Source organism: Stereum hirsutum, assembly GCF_000264905.1.
Source record: "Stereum hirsutum FP-91666 SS1 unplaced genomic scaffold STEHIscaffold_20, whole genome shotgun sequence".
Classification (NCBI taxonomy): domain Eukaryota; kingdom Fungi; phylum Basidiomycota; class Agaricomycetes; order Russulales; family Stereaceae; genus Stereum; species Stereum hirsutum.
In genome coordinates, this window is record NW_006763150.1 from 878002 (window position 1) to 900838 (window position 22837).

The window sequence follows — 22837 nt, forward strand, 5'->3', positions numbered from 1 at the left end:
ATGTGAGCGGCGTCGTGTGCATTTTTACAGAGACAGTGAGGGACGGACTGTACAGGGAGAAAAAGATTTCGACGAATCTCGAACTACTGGGTCACTTCGAACTACTGGGCCATCCATAGTACTTGTCCTTCATTCTTGAATCTTCGCACCCAACGGGCTCTCTTGTGCGGGATCTGCTACGGAGGCCGAGAAATTCTTCGTGGACGGAACATGCGACTCGTCAAACAAGACCGAACCTGCGCAACATACGAATGACACGGCGGCCAAACGCGGAGCGAGGCGGATAGAGAATAAGTCATGCCCACTTCGTGATAACTGACACAAACCCCTCCGAGTCCGAGACCGGAGCCTGCTAGCTAAGTCCTCAGGCTCCTCCGAGTCCTACCTTGTCTTCTTGTCGGTCGGTGCGTCGCGTTACTGTGCCTTGACCCCATGTTCCCCATGTTCAGAGCCTAAGCATGCCAGTGCCCATAAGCAGCCGTCCATATGGGGACAAAGCGGCGGGAGAGAGAGACCCATGACAAGGCGATGAGATGATCCAAACTGTCCATGTCTGTTTAACTCGAGTCTCGAGAGGTCCGAGTCGAGAAGTGGAGTCCGAGAAAAGAAACCTGCACCGCCCCTCAAGATCAGTGCGACTGTCCGCACGACAAGACTCGGATCTCGCTCTGACATAGGGGACGAAAGAGAGTAGGTTCATTGCTTGTTAGGAGGATAGAATGGGTTATGTGGGAGTTCTGATGCGTCCATACGGGAGACGTTGCTCAGCTGGACTTTTCAAGTTGTTTGCCAAGGACGAAGAAAACGGTAGCACGAGACCAAGCTCATTTACGGGTTCCGAGTCGGTTTTCGACGAACGAGGAGGAGACAGCCAAGCCAAGAGTTTGCGGGAGGCAGTGAAGTCAAAACAGCTACTGTATAGGAGTGAGCGTAGCTTGTAATTTTTGGGAAGTAGGTGCTCACCGTCGATCGCCGTGGACCAAGTAATGGGAGTGAATGGGGACACGGAAGCAGATCATGCATGGTCCTCGTCTTCCTCCTCGCCGCCGGAAGCACATCTCGATTTGTTGCGTCCATTGTTCGCACAAGGAAGGACTTGTTTCCAGCCTGTATGCTCAAGCTATGAATTGCGACGCGGTGATCCACGTCGCAAGAGTACCAGAAGTGTGCATGTCCATGTAGCAGCCAGTCTCTGCTACCTCGAATGTATACTTCTCAATGAGGTATGTTCTGACGGAGGGGCAGTGCGAACAGAGTTGATGGACGATTTTTGCGAGCCTTGACTCGCACGAGAGCAAGTCTTGCGTGCGCCCTGAGCCGTCCCCCCGGCTCCTCGTTCTAATTTCAACAACAACCTCTTTCGAACTCAGCACCCAAACAAAGGGACCCCTGTTCGACTGCCTCCAGGGGTCCTCCTCCTTCCTTCGCTGGGTCAGAGTCTGATGATGTGCTCGGCTCCCAATGGGACTTCCCGGGGGTCCTGAGAAGCTTGAGAACCGCATCGAAAGAAAAGCGAGTGAGCGTAGGACCGAGGACGAGGCTCGAGCCAGGGCTTATCTGGCTGGCCTCTCGAGTGTGCAGCTTCGAGAACGGACGAACAGAAGGATTTCTTCTCGAATGACTTGCGCATCCGGCACGTTCGTAGGTACGGATAGAGCAGTAAGCGACGGCACGCGACAGACAAGCTTTGAGAGCGCGGCAGAGTGGGTGTTTGTGGAGCTCAGCCCTCCATCGCCACTAGGGCTGCAGAATCATTCCAAGGACAAGGCGATGGTGCAATTGCTGAACTCTATGGGTGAGGCTCGATAGATAGTACAAATAACGTAGTGTACAAGGGAGGAGAAAGATGCTGAGGGGGGTAGGACGTGAATGCAGAGGGTAAGCGGGCCTGTAACGTGAGCCGGACGCAAAGAGAAACTATATATCGACAAGAAGCTGAAACGGGGGTGGGGGATGGGGGACGCTGTCAAACAGAAAGTGGAAAGAGGCCGGTAGAGTAGCCAGGACGAAGTGCGAAGGGTTGAGTGGATGATGGGTAATTGCGACGAAAGAATATACGGTGGAGTGAGAGATTTGATTGAACGGGGGATATGCGATGAGACGAGAGCGGAGAACGGTTGATATGCGAGTTGTATGCGATTGAGTGAGAACGACCACGAAGGGAGGACCTTTTGGAAGAACAGGAAGTTTTTTGATCCTCGGGTGGGAGAAAGCGGAACGGAGTACTAAATGGAAAACATAGGAAGGAGTGGGACGAGATGGAGCATGAGAGAAAGGAAGTCGTGAACATGGGGGTATGGCAAAAATAGAGTGGAGAGACGAGTCCGCAAAGAGTGTTGATCGTGCGTATGAAGAGAAGAAGAGAAATCTAGTTGAGATTGAAGAATAAAATCAAGAAAATCAGAACATGCATGGGACACCCTTCCTCCGCCCTCGGTATCCGTTGGCGAGATCAGAGGACTCGAGAGGTCGTCGGGGTTGCTGAGAGGGTGGTGGACCGAGCCATGCGGACACCATGTCCTCTCCGCGGGAGTATGCGCTTGGCTTTTCAGCCGCGATGAGGTCCTCGTCAGAGACGGTGAGGAGGCCGCGGTGAGAGGGGCCGAGGATGACGACAGAGTCGATGCCACGGATGTTAGGCTGGGCAGGTGGGCTGCGGTAGGTTTGCGAGTGTTTGGGAGAAGACCCTACGACCGCGGTTCGAAGCTTGTCGAAGCGGGAGGATTTGTAGGTGGGTGGAGAGGGGAGATCACCCGAGTGAGGGGTTGCGACGGACTCCGTGAGGTACGAGGTGGTCATGGTGAGGGACTCTGAGGAGTGGTGGAAGGAGGGAGTGGCGTGGTTAACGGAGTGCGGGGTCGCGATCGGACGTGAGGGAGTAGGACTGCCCGAGGAGGAGGAGGAGCTGGGGTGTGTGAGTGATGGCGCGAGTGGTCGCGATGGGGAAATGAGTTTGGGGAGGGAGAACTTTGGGCGTTGGGAAGACTTGGGTGCGCCTGGAGCGACGTCCTGCCGCCAGGCCCTGATGCGGGCGTAGTCGGTGGAGGAAGTCTCGCGTGGGGGTTCTGACGGAGGCTCTATGCAGACCAGGGAAGGACGAGATACGAGCGAGTTTCGGTGGTCGTTGTTGTGGCACTCCGTCGAGCAGTAGGGTGATTCGCCGCCTTGAACCTGCAGGACAAGTGTGAGCATGTGCGGAAAAGCAGAGTGCGAGGGGGGAGACATACCGGACGGCGCTCGCAGGAGAGGCAGTAGTCGGAATGGCACCACTCGGTCGAGTTCATTGTGTGCAGCGGTGGTGGAGGATGATGGCGGAGGTGTTTGACAGAGACGAGAGGGAAGATGGGCCGTTGAGCAGAGTCGAAGCGGGTTATATACGCTTTCCGGCCTCAGATCTTGAGGTCCGATTCAATGAATCTGGGGATCGAGCGTCCTTCCTTTGCGGCTTCCCCCCACAGCCCGGCTCCCGCTAACTTCCTTGGGTTCGCTCGGTGGACCACCCCTCAGTCCGCCGTCCATGGTCTCCCTCACGTAACCGTCTGGCCCCGCATTGGGCCCTTCTCTCTCATCCCACTCATCCTTGCACGCACCTACAGCTGTATATTGCACGGCCCCGTTCTCAGCTCGTTTCTTGACCGTTGCACACGTTCACTCACGATCACCTCTGTAACCACCGCCCGCCCTCGTCGGCGATCGTTCCCCTTCGGCGCCTACCTGCCCCCGACAGCCATTGTTCGATTTATATGTCTACCTCTGACTACGACCCCGTCTGCCAACCCGACTCCACCGTCCGGACGTCATACGCACTCACCGCCTTCCGACTCCCATCAGAGTCACTCCCTCTCCTTTTGTCCAGCCCACAATAAATAGCGCATACAGCTGTAACAAAAGCCCCTGCGCTTCGATCAATGATTCTCTATATTATTGAACCCATTTTTTTTGCTTCCTGCTTCCTTCGTTCTCGACCGAGTCATCTCTAGTATAGTCCGTTCTTATTCGGGAATGCACGTCGCCCCCGACTCCTGTTCGACTGATGGATCCGCCGAACCTGCCCGCCGCCTCTGCGCCCGACTACTTACTCCATCCGGTCTAACATATCCTCGAAGCGGGAGCCCCATCGAGCCTCGGGCCACGCGCTCGAGTGAAAAAGTAACATTTTACCGATGACATCGCCCGCCTCTTGCTTTCCGCTTCTCTGCATGCCCTCAGGCGTATATAACGACTGTTCGTCGTCTTGCTCCCAGCAATCTTGTCCATAATGAGGATCCCCTTGCGACCGAGGTAATCGACGGTTGTGTACGACCCGGACGGCGTTGCCTCGACGAACACCGCGCTGCTTGTCTCTCCGGTCATGTCTTGTACCCGTTAGCCGCCCCATACAATGATACATGCATGCATATAATGACCCTTCGTTCGATCTCTATTGCTGTCAATTGTGATTTGCGCTCGCCGACGTGGAGCGTTTCATCCGGTAAGTACTAAGCATGACTGCCAACAGCACAAAAATTGATCGAACGACTCAACAACCTCTTCGAACGTCGTCGCCCGTTTGAGGCCACTCGCCACCCAAGTTCGGGCAGCGGTCTAGCCTCCCTCGCGAAAAGAGCGTATTATATTACAGGTACGAGTTTGCTTACCCCTGTCCGGTCCCCCTGCAGTTAAGCGCAAAGCCGTAAGACCGTAACATAGGCAAGGACGTTTTGCGCCGTGCAATTTTTTTTGTTACGCCACAAAGAACACGTACGACGGGGGTTTGCTGTATTTCTCGGGGGAAGACGGAGGGAGGGACGTTCGTTCAATCGCCACGTACGTCGCCACTCCACTGTGTCCTCCGAGGTTGACTGTTAGTATTACTATTAGTCACGGTCGCGTCGCGTCGTGTCGCGTCCTGGTCTGGACCTCTGCGTGTGGGGTTGCGTGAGTGCGTACCTGCGGGGTCGAGCTTCAGCTCCGTACGTGTCGATGGCCATGGACCGTGGCACGACTTTTTTTGTTTATCATCGTGGTGACTCGGAGGTTCGAGGCTGTGTAAACAAACAAACAAACAAACGGACACAAACGGAAACGGTGACTGGCAGGTGGCAGGTGGCGGTACCGAGTCCATGAAGCTCAAAAGCTTGAAAAGCTTGAAGTATGGCACCAAGCATAACTTTGTACCCCCTTAATATTGACTATTGACTATTGACTACTACTATTAAATTGAAACCATGCACAGCACAGCACGCATCCCGACGCCGTCGCAACCTTTATCGCCCCTGGCGTCGCATTCACTGGCATTGTATGTATGTACTGAATGTATCGCGCGGAGCCGACTCTATCCCCACAAACTCGTATTTTCAAGCTTGGAGTTGGAGTTCCTCGGCGTGCAAGAGACTCAGAGGGCAACGACTTGTCCAAGCACGGCTTTTCGTTCGATCTAGAGCGTTTGTTTTTGAGACGAGCGTCTTTCATGGGCCTCGGGGTTGTCGAATCTCTCGATATGGACTCGGACTCGGACTTGGACTCGGACTTGGACTCGGATGTCGAAGAGGGGCCCTGTCAGTGTTACGATTTCAATAAATGCGAGAAGAAAGGAAGCGAAGAAGGCATTGTCAGTGTAAGCAATAGGTAGGATCGCGAGGTTAAAATTTGAATGGGCTCCACTTGGTACAGACTGAGTGCTGAAGTAAAATTAATGATCATGCCAGTGCGAATGGGGCGAACGACTGGACCGAAAGGGGAAGCTTGATGGACTTATCAGGCGAGGAAGTCACTGCCACTGGCCAGCAGGATTCGCGCGAGGTTGTTATTTATTGAGAGTGTGGCGCCGAGGAGTGTACATAACGGCGGCGCATCAGATCCAGAGACCCGCCGAGCCTACCCCGACCGGTCGTTCGAGATCTGGAGCGAAGGGGCCTAGAGAGAGATGTTATGTTATGTACGCAGATGGGGGAAGGTACTGCGCCTTAACTTTTCCCGCGTCCACATACATGGCAACGCAATGGCCCGATCAGATGTGGAAGACGGAACGTGAAGACAAAAGAGGGGTGAGCTCCTAGGAATGGTATGTTGTATGTCCAGACTGAGATTGTGCGACGAGGAAGCTCACGCCCGGTGTGGATACGTCCGTGTGATGCCAGTGGGCCGTGTGGGGGTTGCGTTGCCAAGCACGAACGCAGAGGACGGAGACCACAGACCAGAGCAGAATGAGAATTGACGACTCCTACCTTAGAAAGAGTGACTGGCGACCCCTTGGATTGAGCTGAACCATCCGAGAAGAGCGAACAATAGCACGGTGAATACATCCCCATCTGACATCCGAATACGATCCTGGTCCGAGGTGAAGCTTCCTCGACTAATGTGCGTACGTACACGCCGGTCAGTACTTATGTAACGAACGCGAAGCAACAGCATCAGCGTCTGGATCCTTCAAAGCGAAGCTACGTATTACTCACTAGTTACAACCTGATCAGGCCTCGGTCCCTCGCAGCTCGATGAGTCCCCCTCGCTGCCACTCCTTCGTTGCCGTCGGGCCCTTCGAGACCGTCGAATATCGGGATCTCTAGGATCATTTATCACTCTGCACGAGAACCCCAAATATATGGCGAATATTAGAGGCTCGAAAGCGTCGAGAGACTTCTTCGTCATCGGGAAGCGAGCGAGGGCGCAATGAGCGCGAGGACGTGCAGCCGATGCGCTTGGTACAACCAAAGCGAAGAGAGGGAAGGCAGGGAGACAAGTCAGCCGACTGAGAACATTTAGCCCTGGTAGGGACGACGCCCATCACCGTATGTAGATCCTTGTGGGCTCTGTTAGGCTGTGGTTGCCGGCAAATTCACGTTGAGTGCCCGAAGCGCATCGGGGGGATGAGATAGATCATGAATGCATGGACCCCTCTTGCAATTGATCGCCAACGGTCCAGGTTCGAATCGGGCCCCGCAGGGGAAGGAGGGGGTGGTGGTCCGAGGAAGTAATTATGTATGCTCGCATATGCATATTGAAGAAGCCAGATAGCAGCCCTGAGATTGTTTATGTACGGTGCCCAATGCGTGGATATGGGAGGAACGTCTTCGACTCGGAGGAGGCCCACGGGTGTCCTGGACTGGAGATCAGTCCTGAATAGGGAGTCGTCTGTATAGAGCAGTCTAAATCAACATCAGAAGTCAGGATCAGTTCAACAGGGATTTACATACCAGCTAAGAGAGACCGAGGAGAGTGAGATGTGCATACTATGATCGTGCAATGCGCAGAGCTTGACGGAAAGAGAGAATCGAAGGATGAGATGCCGGACTTACGAGAAAGCTGTCGGTCTCCCAGTCAGTCCCCCTCGCATAAGTACTTACTTACCGTCATGCGCGGAAGGACAGCGAAGAACACCTCGGACAACGCTTTCGATATGGTATTGCGCTTTCCGGCCTCTCGACGTTCGAACGAGTCGTGCATACGTCCGAGGATCAACTTCACCGTCGTCCGCTTCGCCATGGCCTACCCACCAGCTTGCAAATGCACACGATCCTCCCGAGGCCTGCACGTGCTACCGTATTTTCGCTTCTAACATTCCGTTACGCCTTCAGATGGCTATTCAGAGTGCATGTGCCACAATAAGAGGTTTAGAGACGGGACACTGGAAAGGATGGTTCGCGAACCTGATGTGAGATCGCCAACGCCACAAAGCTCTCGTTAACGTTATGTGACCTTAGAAGCGTGGTCTATGCGCCTGGGAGGCCGCCGTGCCTGGCGGGGACGAGGACGAGGACCATGCCACGACTTGAAAACATACATAGAAATAGAAATAGAACGGGGGTCTCGCTGGCTCCAAACGGACACGGAATACTTGCAACATCTGTGTTCACAGGCACACGACTTGAATACAGCAATTACATATGCGCAACAAAGCCTAGCAGGGGTGAGAAGAGAAAGAAGCAAGTCTAAGGGGGAAGCAGAAGATAGGCAGACATTGACGGTCCACAACGAGCAGCGGACATAGATCCCTTCAAAGGCGCAAAGAAGAAAGACGATTGAACCCACCGTGCAAGACCCAAATCACTGGTCCTTCTTTGCGTTGCTCGCCTTTGCCCCCTCCGTCTTCTTCGTCCCCTTCTCCGACTCTGCAAACTTCTCGAGCTCGCGCGCCTCCAGCCGTTTCGCGTATTCTTGTCCTCCCTGTGAACGTCGCACGCCATTCAATACAATCCACACACACAACAAAATAAAAACGGAGCAAACGCCTCGGATAAGGGACAAGTTCCCGTTCGGTACGCAGGCCTCGACGAGGCTCGAACGAGGCACGAAGCACAGAGCAGAGAGCTCACCTGCATGAGCAGCACGGAACCCAAGAGAACCATGATAATGGTGTTGCCTGCCGAAAGCACCTTTGCCGCCTCGATCTGGTCCTCTCTCGTATCGATGCCCTCCAGGGGGGTGACGATGGTCCGCAGGGCTGGGATGGTCACCCCGGTGTAGACTCCGATGCTGAATATGTTCGCCGCTGCAATGTAACGGAAAGATGCACGCACGAAGAAGGAGACAGGACAGGACAGGGCCGCGGAGCAGTCGAAGTGGGAGGAAGGTAGACCATTCATCAGCTTTGCCATAATCGGGTCCGAGGGTGGGACATGGGCTGGGTTGTGCAGAATACGCATAGGAAGGGGTAACGTACCGAGTGAGCAACCATCGAAGAACAGCGCGCTCTCGTCCCATTTTTGCAGCTTGAATACGAGACCAAGCACACCGAATCCCATCACACCATGCATCAGGGCCTAGCGACGTGGAAAACAAACCAGGACCGTTTCCCAAGGTCAGACCACGCTGGTCACGCACTTCGTAAGAGAATAGAATACGCACTTTGATCGCGGGAGGTGCGTTGTAGAACATCGTGTAGAACTGGAACGCATCAGCCACGGTCTCGTCGGTGACGGGCAGGAAGAGCACTCGATAGTCGACGTTGAAGCATATGAAGAGAACGCCTGTGAACGTAAAGGCTGGGTTAGAAAAAGCCGAAGGGCTTTTGAGAAGACTGGAACTTGCGGACCAAGGAAAAAGCAGGCAGAGGAGAGGACGGCTGCTTGACGGAAACCCATGGTTTTTGATCAACGTCCTCTTCCGTTTGCGAAGTCAAGCGTTGATGCGTGTTCGGCCTCACGTGGCGCATGTATGATGGATTGTTGCGCCACATTATTTCCTCTCGTGCCACACTAATACTCATTTCAAAGCGACTCGATACGGATTTAAGAGATGAGAGAACCGAGCAGAAGATGCATTATACGGAAACTGAGTGAGCCAGGGGAAACTATGAACACGAGTCGTACATATGTATAGCACGCATGACCGTGCAAGTGATGCTATAGGTACGGGTATATGATGCAAACAGCGATATCATCCGATTCCAAGCTGGAATATACAGGCAGGAGGAGCCCTACGTGCGTGAGGTAAACGAGACAAACAGAAATAGTAGAAAGCCTACACGGAGCGCGTTTATACCCACCACGAAAGGACGGGGTAAAACCCAAATAGGACAGGGTAAAACCCAAATAGGACGGGAGAAGAGAAGTAGCAAAGCAGACATAATAAAAGCCCTCCCTAGTACGGCCGTGCGAAGTTCGCGTGTAGCTGGACAAATGTAGGCCCCTACCTCGGGGTGAGTAGCGAAGAAGGCGAGGAAGATTGCTGAGACGACGGCCCACCGGCCGTGAGACCAGCTGAGCGAGGATTCAGCGGTGAGCCTGTAGGTCGTGGGGAGGCTGGAAGGCCGGGCCCAGGCAGACGACTATGTCGTCGTGTGTCAGCGGCGGTAACGTTGATGTTGAGCCCTCGAGTGGCGGCTACGCTTGACAAGCGCGACAGCGACATGTTATCGGGGGAGGGGCTGTGTTGAGGCACAGGACTGGACCCGTTTGAGGATTCTGGTAGATCGTTGTCCGTTGTCTCCGTCCCACTCTCATCATGTAGTGAGAAATCCTCTCCGTCCTCCGACTGACTTTCGTCTGGAGCTGCTGGAGAACGCCAGTCAGACTAGAACTGGACAAAAAGGTATGAGCGCGGAATAGAGAGCTTCCTTACCTGCTAGATTTCTTCCAGACAATCCAAGCAGCTGATCGGCCTCAGCGTCCGCATACTGACGACTGTTCCGTCTGATATCCTCAGGTCTGATCTCCTCGACCGTCCTGTACTGTGCGTTCCCTTTGTCATCAACGACAAACTCAGCGGGCTCATCGTCATTGACGTTGAAAACCCGGCTGAAGTCTGCGAGCATGAGGCTGAAAACACCAGCGGGGATACCGAGTGTCGGGCTGAAGACGATTCCTACGTTCCGCATCGTCATCTTATTGATGTTTGCGTTCTGGACGATCAGGATGAGATGGGCGGCGAGGGCGCGGAGGAGGAAATAGTTTGGGACTGGAAGCTTCTGTACGAGACTGGAGAGCTCCCGAACTCGATCATTTGTGTCGACGAGGTCTACGGGCGACGACAGTCCTTCAGCAAGAGCCCCTGTATCGACGGCAAAGATATCCACGCACCTATGACACCAAGGAAGCGGTGGTGCAGTTCACGAGTGAGGACGCTCACGGGTAGTTCACGGAAGAATGACTTCAGGAGGCCAGCAATGGCATGAGGGTCCCAATACTCGTCCGACGCAAGCAAGTCCACATCACCCTCTGCCAACGAGAACCCCACATAGAACCATGAGCGCTGTCCATAACCTCGCCCCGACTGAGAGTTCTGATGGAATGGAAGACTCACCGTTATTGAATCGATCCTTGAGGGCCTTGATGACTGCAGAGCTGCCACTCAATCGATAGATGCCTTCTTCCTGCTCTGCGTGCTTCTTCTCCAAAAAGTCGATGCAGCGGAATACGATGGATGGTAGGCCTGCTCTCTCAGATACATCAAGCGACTCTTCCAAGGGAACACCGAAGACATTGCGAGGGATATGCTGAACCGTCGGAGGCTTCTCACCTAAACCCAAGGTACCCCCACCTCAGTTAGCATGATGAAAGAACGACAGAAAAGGACAGGACGCACCCTTAAACCGATCCCAGAACATCCTCGACTTCGCCTTCTCCCTTCTCTCATTGGGCTGATGCGTTTCAGGCTCCTTCTCCTTCGTGCCAAACTTCAATCCAGCAGGGATAGGAGCTCCGTTCATAGGCCCTGAGATCTTGACCTTCGAGTTCGCCCCGTTCGCCATGTCTGGTCTTGGGGTGTTCTGAGCGCTCGGACTGGACCCGACGTCGGGCGATGACGGTCTCTCGGGGGTAAGAGTAAGATGCGTATGTGGTTGCGATCCCTGAGGCGGCTGTGGGGGCTGTAACGGCGACGATCTGACGGTATCGTGCGAGGGATGATATGACTGCCGATGCAAATGACGATTTCGAGCGGCTTCGGAAGTCGCTGGCGACTGTCGAGAGCGCGAAGGACTTGCCACACCCGCGCCGCCACCGCCAGCACCGACAGCAGCAGCAGCCCGAGGATCCACCATATCCGAGTAATGGCCCAATTCCGAGTTAGCACGTGGTGTGACTGACGCGAGGAACTCGGTAGTTCCCGACTCGAGAGGCGATGTGGTGGGTAGCGAGCTGGACAGCGGGAGTTCGGTCGAGCTCGCGTATTGCGATGGCGGCTGGGATTGAGATGGCGATGGGCCTTTCTCGAGCAGACGACGAGCCGTCTGCTGGTCGGTGAAGCCCGAAGCGGGAGAGGGATAGCGGTCAGATGGTGACACATCGTTTCCTTTTATGGAACTGGAGTCGTCATAGGGCGCTGTGTTCTGGAAAAGTTTGGCGGTGGCAGCGTCGTGAGGAATTTGGGAGAGGGGAAGGGCGGGGCCGACTGAAATATCGTCCTTCGACATTCCGCGCGTCGGTTGTTGACGTCCATTGCGCATGATGACTGGGGAATGTGCTGAATCAGGAGAAGCCGTGCTGGTGCGTGAATAGGTGGAGGCATTGGAGGTGGTGCTAGGAACGTTGGGGATGGTGACATTGATCGAGGCACCGCTGCTGGTGTTGGGTTTGGGGTCTTCGTCATAGACACCGGAGACGTAGCGTACGAGTATTTCCACCCAGTTATCTCGTTCTTCGTCGCTTTCAGCACATAGAACATGGCGATGCGTGCCGGCCACACCCTTTCGAGACTCGATGATGAGGAAAGCATGCCGGTACTCATTCTCTTCGTCCGTCTGAGGTCGATCGGTTGGTCGCTGCTGACGGCCAATCTGGGCACCGGTGATCGCGATAGAGCCCAAGTGTGTGCCGCCGCGCTGCATCGCAAAGCGAATGTCAGAAATCCGGCGCTGTATATCAATAGGGAGGAAACGTACGCTTTCATAGTACTCCAGCTGCGGTCCCTGCAGCACAAAGAACCGAGTCTTCCAACCTCCAAAATTCTTCCCTCTCTTGGTCAGATAGCCCTCCTTATAGCCCTCTTTCGAGACAGGCTTGTTCGTCTCCTTCAAGATATCAGATGTCAGGAAAGCGATGACTTCATCGTTGTTCTTGATGGGAAGATTGATGAGAGTCTGGAGGTATTGTTCGAGAACCGCCTGCGATCCCACCGAGATCCATGTCAACACCCCGTATGGGAAAAATATGCAGCAGTGCTTACCTTCCGCTGGTCGACCTTTGAGGGCGCATGATCCCGCCACAACTTCCCATCTGGGAGGTTCGCAATCTTCTTCCCGACGCTCTTTCCCACCCTCGACCGCACTCTCTGATCCAGCCCTAGCACGTCGCTGTACATCTTCTCTACGCTCCAGCCCTCCTTCCCTTTCCCCTTGATACTGCCGGTTCCGGTCGAGGTGCTCACACCATTGGGATCCACGTACACGACGAAGCTGAGGACGTCCTTCCCCCGCTCGTTCGGCCGCACGCTCGAGCTTGTGACCTGGATTCGTGTATGGGGCAGGTCGTGGGGAAGGAGAGGCAAGGCACGGAACGGGGAACCACCTCCATTCAACGAGCCTTTCGCATTGAAATTAAGGGTCGTTCCAGACATGTTCGTGTGTGAGCCCACGGTCTGGGCGTTATACGTATTCGCTGTAGGCGTCTGCGGTCCGTCAGCCAAGTCGTCAGCCGCAACAGTGACTACCTGTCGATGCGGTGGAGTCCGAGGGGGTTGAGTCGATGAGAAAGATGTTTGGTCCTTAGGGGATGCAGTCGAAGGCGGCATTGGGAAGTCGTCAGCGTGTAAGTTCGGTGCTGAGCTGGCCGCCTGAGCGCTCGCGAGCCCACCGTACGGGTTGTTGGTGGAATCTGCATCACGTTCAGGATCAGTGTTTCGCCGCCCGCGTGGGCCCGTAGACTGTTCCTCGTCTTCCTCGTCTTCACCTTCGTCCTCGACGTCATCCATGTCCAGGAACTCGCCGTCAGAATGTTCTGGTCCGCGTCGTGGGCTGTCGTATCGAGAATGGGTATCGTTTTGATGGTTGATGTTTAGGTTGGACGTGGAATTGGGGTTGGAGGCCGAGTATGCCGTCGTAAGACTTCGAACGGGTGAGCTCATGCCACTACTATCGGCAAACGACATGCCCCCTGGGTTATCTACGGGAGACGGGGATTCATTGACAGATGGCAGCCTCGGCGATGGGAGGGGTGATTCTCCCATGGTGGATATGTACTGTTTTACTTCTGGAGGAAGAGAAATACGGGACTCGCGAGAGAGACTATGAGTTGGGGGAGGAAGATGAGCGGTGGTGGTTTCCAGGATCGCCTGAGCGGTCGGCAAGTGGCCGTGTGTCGACACTGGCGTCGTTAAGGCAGTCGAAGTACTGATAGAAGAGGCTGGTGTCGCGGTGGTGGGAGAAACAGCAGGTGATGAAGAATCCGGTTCTGGTTCATCAGTGTCTCCAATCATCTGGTCCGGAGAGGATGACAATTGGGGCTGATCCTGAGCGGCCTGATTGGCGAGAGCTCGAGCATGCTGTCGCGCGGCGCGTGAGGAGGACTATGAAGAACATCAGAGTTGGAATGGTGTTTAGATATTTGGAAATGGAGGACTTACTTTGAGCGAGTTAGAGCGAGGTGGGGGTTTTACGGGGGCTGTGTTGCGAAAGTGCTCTTGAAACGAGGGATCAGAAGACGGCTTCGAGGATGATTGTGAAATAAGGACAGTGGGCCCCGGGCGAGAAGTTTCTGAGGACCCTGGCCGTGGTTGTCCGGGACCTGCAGGTATAATATTAGACAAAATGCAATTATCACTTGCTGAACTGAGTATTGAGACAAGGAACAATAGCGTCCTGCGAATTGATTCCTCTAGACATCTATGATAGAACCGAATCTCCAAATTTCTACTGCTGCTCCACGGTACGAAGAAGGTTGAAAAATAGCCGGGTCGTTATTGGACAAAGCGAATAGGGTCAACCGTCGCGTGCGCTGAGGCACAACCAGGCGACGATTTGACTTGGTAACAGAAGAAGCCGCGGTGGACAGAGGTAAAAGACGGGGAAAAGGGCAAAAAGGTAGAAAATGAAGGGAAGAAGAACGTACTGGGCTCGTCTGATTGGTGGCGCAGGAGAGTAGCTCTGGGATTCGGAGACGAATTTGAGCGAGAAGCAGAGGACGAAGGCTTGCCATGTCTCTCGTGTCTCTCCCCCTTGAAGGCTTTCAGGATGGCGTCGGTGTTCTCTCCGAGCGCATTTAACTTGGACTTGTAGGCCTCGCGCTCTGTCCTGATTCTGTCGTTGTCTCTGTTGAGCTGTGTTGTAGCGCTGCGCTGTTTCTCGATAAGCTTCCAGAGCTGACTGTTTTGGGCAGCGACCGAATTGCGGTCTGCGACGAGGTGTTCGAGAGTAGCACGTATGGGATCGGGCGCATTGGCGTGTGCGGCGAGAAGGGTATCAAGGGAGACGGGGTGTGAAGGGCGGCCTGACGATGGGGTCGTGACAGAGGACGTTGACGTGGATGGACGGGGCGTGTGTGGAGAAAGCGTATGAGACGAATGTGAGGAAGACACGGTGAGGTGGTCGTTATTCGCGTGCCGGGACGACTGAGGCGTTGATGGGGCAGGCATTGCCATGGTCGTTGTCGATGGCGATGGCGGGAAGGACGTCGTCGCCGTCGTCGGGGATGTTGGACGGGCTGGAGACGGACGAAGAGCAGAGACGGAGACAGGTTCTGGTTCTGCTATAAGTCACATGACCCTCCCGCCCTTCTTGGCGCTTAACAACTTCTTGGCGGTTCGTCCTCTCTTCGTCCGTACTACTACCAATAACATCCATCGACCAACAATGGTCGCTTTGACCATCTACACGAGTTATCCTCTTTCCTTCAGCGGCCGTGCAATTCTTCTCTTCATTTCGCTGTCGTTAACACCAAAAGGAATGGCGGTCATCGCGTCCCGTACTCTTCCCTTCATGCTCAAAATAAACCCCATTTTGGCGTTTGAATCTCTCACTCTTGCTTCTCAGAATGACCGAATAATTGGTCGCTTTACCCCTTCTCACCATCCCGGATGGTCGTACGATTGCTTTCAGCAAATCCATCACGCATCAAACATTCTTGGACCTATGTAACTGATCGTACGCCGTACAGCTCCTACGTCGCCCAGGCCCGTCGGCATCAACTTCTTCCTCTGATGGTGGCTTCGAGCGAACACACGCTCCTTATATCGGGCCTGTCTGCAGCTGCGCAAGGTTTGGCCGTTGGTCATGTCGACAGACTGCCCTGATTTGGGTTGTCCATGGTTTCGCCATAGCTCGGGCAGGTGGACGCTTCCCAGATACCTTTAAGTTTGGGAATGCCTTCTAGTTGTACCACACAACTATCAATAGGGCGGCGTTGCGACTAGTCTTGGGCTCGCAGAATGTTCTGATCATAGTAGGACCCTCATTGTCTCGATAGTTCTCATCGGGTTCGTTCATGACTCTACGGCTATCGCCTGACCGCTGTCCTGATGGTGGTCGATTCTATGAAACCGGCTACAGCGGCGACACGCTACGTCCTCTTGGTTGCTTCCCTGGGTCTGAAGCATACCTCGCTAGGTGCTGGCATCTTGACCTGACGGACCTCGAGACTAGCCTGCTGGCAGATCTTGTCTGGTCCCAGGTCTAGCAGACAATCCCGCGCAGGCAAATGCGCACGCAGTGATGCGATGATCCAGGGACACAAGACGAGTTAGCAGACGTCAAGGAACGAATGAAGACGATGGTTCATCTCGTACTTCGCGCCCAACTACGCCTATCACTATTACTGGCTAGCATACACCAATTCGTTGATGACGGTTAGATGAAATGACCTCGACTGCCCTGACTCGGAGGATGGTGCCCCTCGCCACTTTCGTCTATTCCACCGATTGCGCCAGCCTAACAGGGACTCTAGGTGTGGGACTGAGAAGAACAGCGACACCGATGTTCGAGTGACCAGAATAATGATGTATGTGTTTCGCCAACTACTCAAAGAAAATACTGCGGCTGGCCAGTTGGCAGCAACGGTGGCCTAGTATCACGGATGGCTCAATCTGGCACCCATAGACACCCTGGCTCACACAGGGCGAACAGTTCACTAAGAGCATTGATGTTCATGCAGACTGATATTCAGCATCTCAGGTGTCCCATATAACATCCAAGATCCCTTTTCTACCACCCAGCTCGCCACCGATCGCCCTATGAACGAACGGCCCCAAGATTCAAAGCGAGCTCGAATAATGGGTGTTTAAGGTAGTTATAATGATGATTATTGTATACAAGATCAGTACAAGTCGGATATGCCATGTACCTCCGACGACGCTTCAGCGGTAAGAACGAGGGTTGCACAGGTGTATGTGTGCCATGTGGGCCTAGATGAATATACCTGACAGGCGTGCAGGCAGAAAAAAAAAAGAGGAGAGTCTGGCCACGATTAAAACAAAAATTACATGAAGGAAAAGTGGATGAACCCATAGGTGTGAAGACATAAACACAGAGAAGACCACCAAGGAAAAGGGGGTATAGCAGGAGGATAGCCGGATGTCCGTCCATGGGCATGGAGTGGCGGGTGGCGGCGTGGGTAAGGATTCCGCAACTCCAGCGCAGGGTATCATCAGGCATATGAGACAGAGGAGGGTGTAGAGCAAAGGGCGCATCACATCACTATGCACCCTCCACCTTGTCCTTGTCCTCCTTGACCCTTCGCTCTCGTCGTGAGTGAAACCCGTGCAGCCTCATAGAAGACTTCAGCTACACCCCGATTATGTTTCGAGCTACACTCTAGAATGGGCGGCAGCAGTACGAACAGGTGAGGACATAGTACGAGATAAATTTCAGAGTTGCGAACCTAGATAACGCGACGCTCGTATTCGGCGTGCAACTGTGAGACCCTCTTCGTATTGGACAGGTTGCATCCCATACCGTGCGAGCCGTTCCTTCACCGACCGGTCATCCCGTAGATCGCATTTTAGAGCTGCAAGTGGCGTGTCAAAGCAATGGATTTATGGCTACGGCAGCTGACATACCGACGAGAACGAGCTATTTGGCAATACGTTTCAGTACACGGAGAGTGTGTCATAGTGAAGGCAACGCACTTTGACGCCCGGACAATATTCTAGGATCTCATCTATCCACTAACACCATTGAAGCTAAGGGCTTTCGGGTCTGGTTGATTGGATGGACGGGGAGACTGACCTTGGATTCGACGTTCTCCAGCGATGTTGGATTATCAACCTGCATTCAAACAATGCAACTCGCCGGTCAATATGTTGACCGCGCGGGAAGACAAAGGATGTCTAGGAACTCGATTGACGCACCGAGAAGCAGATCATGACGACGTGTGTTTCTGCGTAGCTCAGTGATCTTAGACGATCGAACTCTTCCTGGCCTGGGCGATGGAATGACAGAGGCAGAGGCCGTGGGATCAATAAACATGAGGGAGTGTGGGGTGGGGACGGACGGACCGGCGGTATCCCATAGACTGAGCTCGACTAGCTGATCATCTACGTAGAGGTCATGGACGTAGTTTTCGAATACGGTGGGTTCACTGTGTACGGGGTGGCGAATATGAGGAGGCGAAGAGCGAGAGAATGTAGAGTTGGTGACGCACTAGACTTGTGTGAAGAAGCCTCGTGTGAAGACGTTTAGTAACGACGTCTTGCCTACAGACGAGTAAGATCAATCAGAAGACGCCAAATGAGCACTCTGAGGCTGACGCACCACAGGCACCATCTCCACATACGACGACCTTTCGTTGGACCTAGCGCAGGGGTTATTGAGGAACTAGTGCGAGGAAGGGACAACTAGACGGACCGGTCTTCCACGGCCAAATGATGGTGTACCAGACGATGTCCCACACTGGGGCATGATGTTCAAGAGAGATGAGGGAAAGGCGGACGAATTTGTGGGTGACGAGGACGAAGGTGAAGGGAGAGAGAGGCAAAAGTGAGTGTCAGACGTGACTATTCGGAACGTGCTTGTTGTCGTTTGTTGAACGGCTTGGCGTGGCGATCGCACACTCGCGTGCCACACCTTCATTTCCCCCGCACTAATTTCTTGCCAATTTCGTCTCAGACTCTCCAACTAAGTACCAAGCTGTGCTCCCCGATTATAGGCACAAGATGACTTCTAGAGGGCAACGAACGCTACTGTACATGACCTCTATCGACAAAGTCTGAGAAAATGGCATACTACAATGCAAAGCGCTCGCAGCCAATGGCATAACGAGAGGGTGTTTCGACATGGTATCCCGAAATATAGATCTAGAGTCTATAAGTATGTGGTAAAGTATAAGCATAATTCGCGAGCTCAATTGAGCTGATGGAAGAAGATCTTGTCACGTCATTCCAAGCTGGGCCACAAAGTCTTCCCACACACCGTCCATCTGCAACGCCTCCGACGTTTGCGCCATGTCCTGAGGTATAATCCCATCCAATTGGAACGGCGCAGAGAAAGTGTCCGAGCTGTCTCCGGCATGATAGTCGAATGCGGGGAAGTATGATGGGAACTCTGGCTCGTCGTCGTCGTTGTGACCTTGATTTCGATGGTGGTGGTGCGGTTGCGTTTGTGAAGTAGACGCAGGCGGCTGCTCTTGTATGCCGAACTGCGTTGATACCTGTGGTTGTCGTTGTATCTGCTGCTGCAGAGTGTGATATGACGTCAGACCAGCATAGAAGGCAGCGCTAAGGTCTAACAGCGAAGAAGTGTTGTTCGACCCGGCGGCAGGGGAGGTTTGGAAGGATGGCATCGCAGACGGGATATCACATGAGGAGTGTCCTCCCAGTGCATCGCCCATACTAGGCACAGTATTTGAGTTCATCGGCGGTATACCCATAGCAGTAGGATGAGGTGCCGGGTCTCCGGTTGCGTCAGGTGAGGAGATGCCAAACGTCCGCAGGTAGTCCACAACTGTTGGGTGCATTTCGTTTTCTTGGAGATGCGGCAGAGGGACTACTGGGCTCATCGGCCATGAGGAGTGGTCAGATGGGAACGAATGTACTTTCGGCATGGAATGTGCGTTTCTTGTGGTGAAGGTGGGCGATGTGGTGGCAGGGGTTGGTTTGACAGCTTGGGTCCTCACGGCAGAGACATTGACAGAAACAAAGCGGTTCTTCCCTCCAAGCGTAAGCAGCTCATCGTCCTCGTCCGTTGATTCGGCAGAGCTCGAAGAATCATCAGAGATGTGAACAGGGGAGGGGCCTTTCCCGTTTCGAAAGGCATCTAAACTAAGGTGTGCTCGCTTCTGCAGCTTCGTCATGACACCCTACAGAGGATGAGGCGGCATGAGAACAGGCAAGTAATACATCGATGCGTACGTACTAAGACTTTTTCTGCACGGAAAATGGGAGCGACTTTGCTGAAGAGGTCGCATGCCGAATCTAGCTGCACCAGGGCTGAAGGAGCTAAACTCAAAGAAGGACACCGAGTGACGATGGATCCCAGGATGATCTGAGAAGAGTTAGTCGGGTAAGATAAACTTACAGGATAGTATGGTGGATGACGCACTGTGCAGGAAAACATATGCGTCCATAGAAACCATGTCCTTTCCATGGGTTCCTTCAGGAGATAGTATAAGTTGCGGATGAGGACAATCAAGGAACCTGCGCTTCGATATGCGGCAATGACAGACGTTCCGTATGGCCCCCCTAGTGGATCTTTTCCACCGGTGCTCAACGCTCGAGCGAAGAAACTGCGGTGCATATACAACAGATCTATAATTTCCACAAGAGCAATTAGAAACTAGAAAGTACATGAGTACGCAAATAATATACACACTCATTTCTCGCATGGCAAGGACGGTATGTTGTTGCATGATGAGCGCCGTCGACTGAGTGTCCCCATACTTTTCTGATGATCCGTTGGAGCCAACAATTTGCAGCGCGGGAGGGACAGGGCAAGCCCGCAGTTTGCGGTCGCATTGCAGGACTATAGCATAACTCGGTGTTTTGGCACCAAAGACTTGGTCATGGATGACGGTCATGCCGATTGCACAAAAACGTTGTTTCCAGGCGCTGACTATCAAAGAATAAGGTGCCCATCAAATTATGATACTCTAGACAACAAAGAGACGAGACGCGTGACGAACATGCCAGTTCCACTGGTGGTTGCGGATGAGGAGCTTTGCAGTCTACTTGAGCGATTGTGAAGGCCGGGGGCCGACCGAACGTAAGGGCTTGCCATGAATCATAAACGAAGAGTTCCCAGAGGAGTTCACGTCGACGCTGAGTTTCCTCCGGGTCGCTGAGGGAAATATACGGATCAGTAAGGGACAATCGGCTGTAAAAGATTCTACTCACACGTCTAGGTGGCCGGTATCACGATGAAGCCCAATCTGAAGAGAGAGTTAAATAGTATTTCGATGAAGGAGCATTGAATAGATAGTTTACGCTTTGTGCGAGTTTGATAGTCAATCCTGCAGGGAAAAATAGGTCAGTGGCAGGTCTAGACTAAATGCCGCCTTCAAATCTGAACTAACCCATTATGGCCCATCTCTGGCCCCCATTCGAACCATCCCTCTCCACGAAAAATAGATATACGCTCATCAGGAACTGCATCATCCGCACTGTCAGTCACAGCAAGGCTGATGGCACAGTCAAAGACTCGCGTACCAAAGCCTGTACGGAACCGAGTGTTGGCTCGTTGAACACAGGGCTCTGAAAAAGTGCAGCGCGAGCGAGCATGTTGTACTTCTCCGCTTCGATATTGAACGCCGGTAGTCTTGGGTCCATGAGGCTCCCGTTGGCTAATATCATGAACATGATCGCTAGCCGTTGCGAGAGAATAAAAGCAGGTTCGTCGGGGGAGGGAAAGGAGGGGTTCGATCGATAAAGGACCGAAAACACGGTTTCATTGAACTCTGTGAATGGTATTGGGTCGTACCTTCAAGAATGCAAAACTAGCGGGTCAATGTGACTGTAAGTTGTGGTGAAGATGTGGACTGACAGCCAAGCGATACGAGAGTAGTAGAGATTGTAGAGTTCGGTGGCCTTCTCTACTGGTGGGAGATACCAATACAAGTTTCGGAGCCTGTCATTGACGGTTTTCAGATCCAGCTGAGTGAGTGGCGACAATCGGAATCCACAGCCAAGGTCAATTATCTCTTGAGGTAGAATATTTCGAAGCTCAGCGGTCCGGTCGTCTGGGTCAGGGTCCAAATTGCCCTCATTCTGTGAGCTCACAGGTGAGATGAGTTCCACTCGAGAGCCAGACGACGTTTACCTGCAGAAAATACTATGGGACTCTGTAAGGAGTAATAATTACATTTCAGAAAAGAAAGCATAACGCACCCAAGAGTTTGCGAATGTCCCGTAGTAGTTGGTCTCTCCGGAGTGGGAAATGGAAAGAGTACCAAATGAATCAACGTCATCGGACGGTGTTTCCTCCTGTTGCGCGACAGCAGCAGCACTGGTTTTCTGTAAAGATATATCACGTTGCAATGGGGGAAGTTTGACAAGTAGCAATTCGTCTGACAGGAGTGGATGAGGGTTGGATGAGGTGGCGCTATGTGCGGTCTGCAATCCATCCTCAAGATCCCGCACGCGTCCAGAGAGTTCGGCGATTTTCTCGTGCTGTAGAGTGATATTTCCGTATATGACTCATTCGTCAGTTCGTCCCAACAAGGATAGAGGCACTCGCCACCTACCAGTTCCTGCGTTGATGCCAAGACGAAGCTATCGGTGACGAAGTGAGTGAAAGCGTCGACCTGTCAGAGAAGAAACAGTATACCGATTACCCTGGCCTGTAGTGAGGGAGCCTGGAAATGGAGACGAACATTGGTCAGAGGGTTTGCCAGTGCAGAAACCATGAATAATGAGATAGTACCGTCCGGACAAATGGTGCCGCAACCACGTTTGACGCAAGAGCCACAGGGTATGTTACGGTCGCACCGAAGCTTCAACCTGATAAAGACGTTGAGCCTGAGCACACCATGAAGTGGTCTAAGGGTGCTGAACCGCACCGTCTACACTCTGCACAGCTGAGCCTTGTGGCACCGCGTTTACGCTTTTTGGCAGGAGCTCCGGCAGCGTCAAGAGGGGGTTCGCCTGGGCGTTTAGAAGATGTTGGGAACGCAGACATGGGTTTGGACACCGTGCGGACAAGAGACGAAGATGGAAGACTGAACCCGGCCCAGATTATAAAGGGAGAGACAAACCCCAACCCATGAGCGGCTCGAGCGCTTGAGGCGCGTATATCTGTCCTCCGAACAGACCGGAGGCTGGAGCCCATTTCCCCTCTGGACTTTGCCGGCGATCAACTTAGACATGCCACACAATTTGGGCGACGCCACACTCGACTTTGTTTCCACGCTAGCACCACGTGACAGCGGCTGAAAACCCAGAATTCAGAAATTTGCCTTCATCCTTTCTTCTGTCTTCTCCACCATCAAGACCTTGTTTCCTCCTACGGTGAGTTATCTGCATTGCTCGACGGACTCGAAACATTCCCTCCTTTTGTGATGAA

At 53.4% G+C, this 22837-nt stretch overlaps 5 protein-coding genes across 5 annotated transcripts; all 5 read right to left on the reverse strand.

Annotated features, from left to right (window-relative positions):
• Positions 1 to 1841: 1841 nt before the first annotated feature.
• Positions 1842 to 3309, reverse strand: STEHIDRAFT_172746 (uncharacterized protein). Its single transcript, XM_007310564.1, has 2 exons — positions 3228 to 3309; positions 1842 to 3171 (listed from the first exon to the last, which is right to left on the reverse strand). The coding sequence occupies exons 1-2, from the start codon at positions 3282 to 3284 to the stop codon at positions 2401 to 2403; spliced, it is 828 nt and encodes a 275-aa protein (XP_007310626.1). The 5' UTR covers positions 3285 to 3309; the 3' UTR covers positions 1842 to 2400.
• Positions 3310 to 8094: 4785 nt separating this feature from the next.
• Positions 8095 to 9059, reverse strand: STEHIDRAFT_37844 (uncharacterized protein; the record flags this gene model as incomplete). The annotated part of the gene is made up of 5 exons (XM_007310315.1): positions 8095 to 8142; positions 8292 to 8467; positions 8639 to 8738; positions 8824 to 8945; positions 9011 to 9059. Coding segments are annotated over 5 exons (495 nt in total), but the record flags the coding sequence as incomplete, so codon positions are not given.
• A 160-nt stretch (positions 9060 to 9219) lies between these two features.
• On the reverse strand, positions 9220 to 15038 carry STEHIDRAFT_172748 (uncharacterized protein). The gene is made up of 9 exons (XM_007310565.1): positions 14463 to 15038; positions 13978 to 14138; positions 12583 to 13920; positions 12299 to 12520; positions 11002 to 12238; positions 10720 to 10935; positions 10497 to 10634; positions 10039 to 10434; positions 9220 to 9968 (listed from the first exon to the last, which is right to left on the reverse strand). The coding sequence occupies exons 1-9, from the start codon at positions 14989 to 14991 to the stop codon at positions 9607 to 9609; spliced, it is 4599 nt and encodes a 1532-aa protein (XP_007310627.1). The 5' UTR covers positions 14992 to 15038; the 3' UTR covers positions 9220 to 9606.
• Positions 15039 to 16623: 1585 nt separating this feature from the next.
• STEHIDRAFT_126047 (uncharacterized protein) lies at positions 16624 to 18285 on the reverse strand. The gene is made up of 10 exons (XM_007310566.1): positions 18191 to 18285; positions 18098 to 18137; positions 17988 to 18039; positions 17842 to 17924; positions 17695 to 17765; positions 17573 to 17611; positions 17473 to 17511; positions 17404 to 17416; positions 17226 to 17351; positions 16624 to 17158 (listed from the first exon to the last, which is right to left on the reverse strand). The coding sequence occupies exons 1-10, from the start codon at positions 18242 to 18244 to the stop codon at positions 17034 to 17036; spliced, it is 642 nt and encodes a 213-aa protein (XP_007310628.1). The 5' UTR covers positions 18245 to 18285; the 3' UTR covers positions 16624 to 17033.
• Positions 18286 to 18698: 413 nt separating this feature from the next.
• STEHIDRAFT_105635 (uncharacterized protein) lies at positions 18699 to 22453 on the reverse strand (the record flags this gene model as incomplete). The annotated part of the gene is made up of 16 exons (XM_007310567.1): positions 18699 to 19640; positions 19697 to 19825; positions 19883 to 20088; positions 20153 to 20392; positions 20463 to 20617; positions 20674 to 20708; positions 20764 to 20789; positions 20853 to 20925; positions 20986 to 21256; positions 21320 to 21543; positions 21596 to 21607; positions 21664 to 21945; positions 22020 to 22047; positions 22103 to 22130; positions 22199 to 22275; positions 22335 to 22453. 16 exons carry the CDS (start codon positions 22451 to 22453, stop codon positions 18714 to 18716), a joined length of 2832 nt encoding a protein of 943 aa, XP_007310629.1. The 3' UTR covers positions 18699 to 18713.
• Positions 22454 to 22837: the final 384 nt, after the last annotated feature.

Bases quoted from the DNA above. Each gene is read 5' to 3' on its own strand.
- STEHIDRAFT_172746 (XM_007310564.1), bottom strand. From the start codon at position 3,284: ATGAACTCGACCGAGTGGTGCCATTCCGACTACTGCCTCTCCTGCGAG. The intron at 3,172-3,227 runs GTATGTCTCCCC...CTTGTCCTGCAG, and splicing joins TCTCCTGCGAGCGCCGTCCG to GTTCAAGGCGGCGAATCACC.
- STEHIDRAFT_172748 (XM_007310565.1), bottom strand. From the start codon at position 14,991: ATGGCAATGCCTGCCCCATCAACGCCTCAGTCGTCCCGGCACGCGAAT. The intron at 14,139-14,462 runs GTACGTTCTTCT...TTATACCTGCAG, and splicing joins CCACCAATCAGACGAGCCCA to GTCCCGGACAACCACGGCCA. The intron at 9,969-10,038 runs GTAAGGAAGCTC...GTTCTCCAGCAG, and splicing joins GTCTGGAAGAAATCTAGCAG to CTCCAGACGAAAGTCAGTCG.
- STEHIDRAFT_126047 (XM_007310566.1), bottom strand. From the start codon at position 18,244: ATGCCCCAGTGTGGGACATCGTCTGGTACACCATCATTTGGCCGTGGA. The intron at 17,925-17,987 runs GTGCGTCACCAA...CCCCGTACACAG, and splicing joins GGCTTCTTCACACAAGTCTA to TGAACCCACCGTATTCGAAA. The intron at 17,766-17,841 runs GTCCGTCCGTCC...TCCATCGCCCAG, and splicing joins CAGTCTATGGGATACCGCCG to GCCAGGAAGAGTTCGATCGT.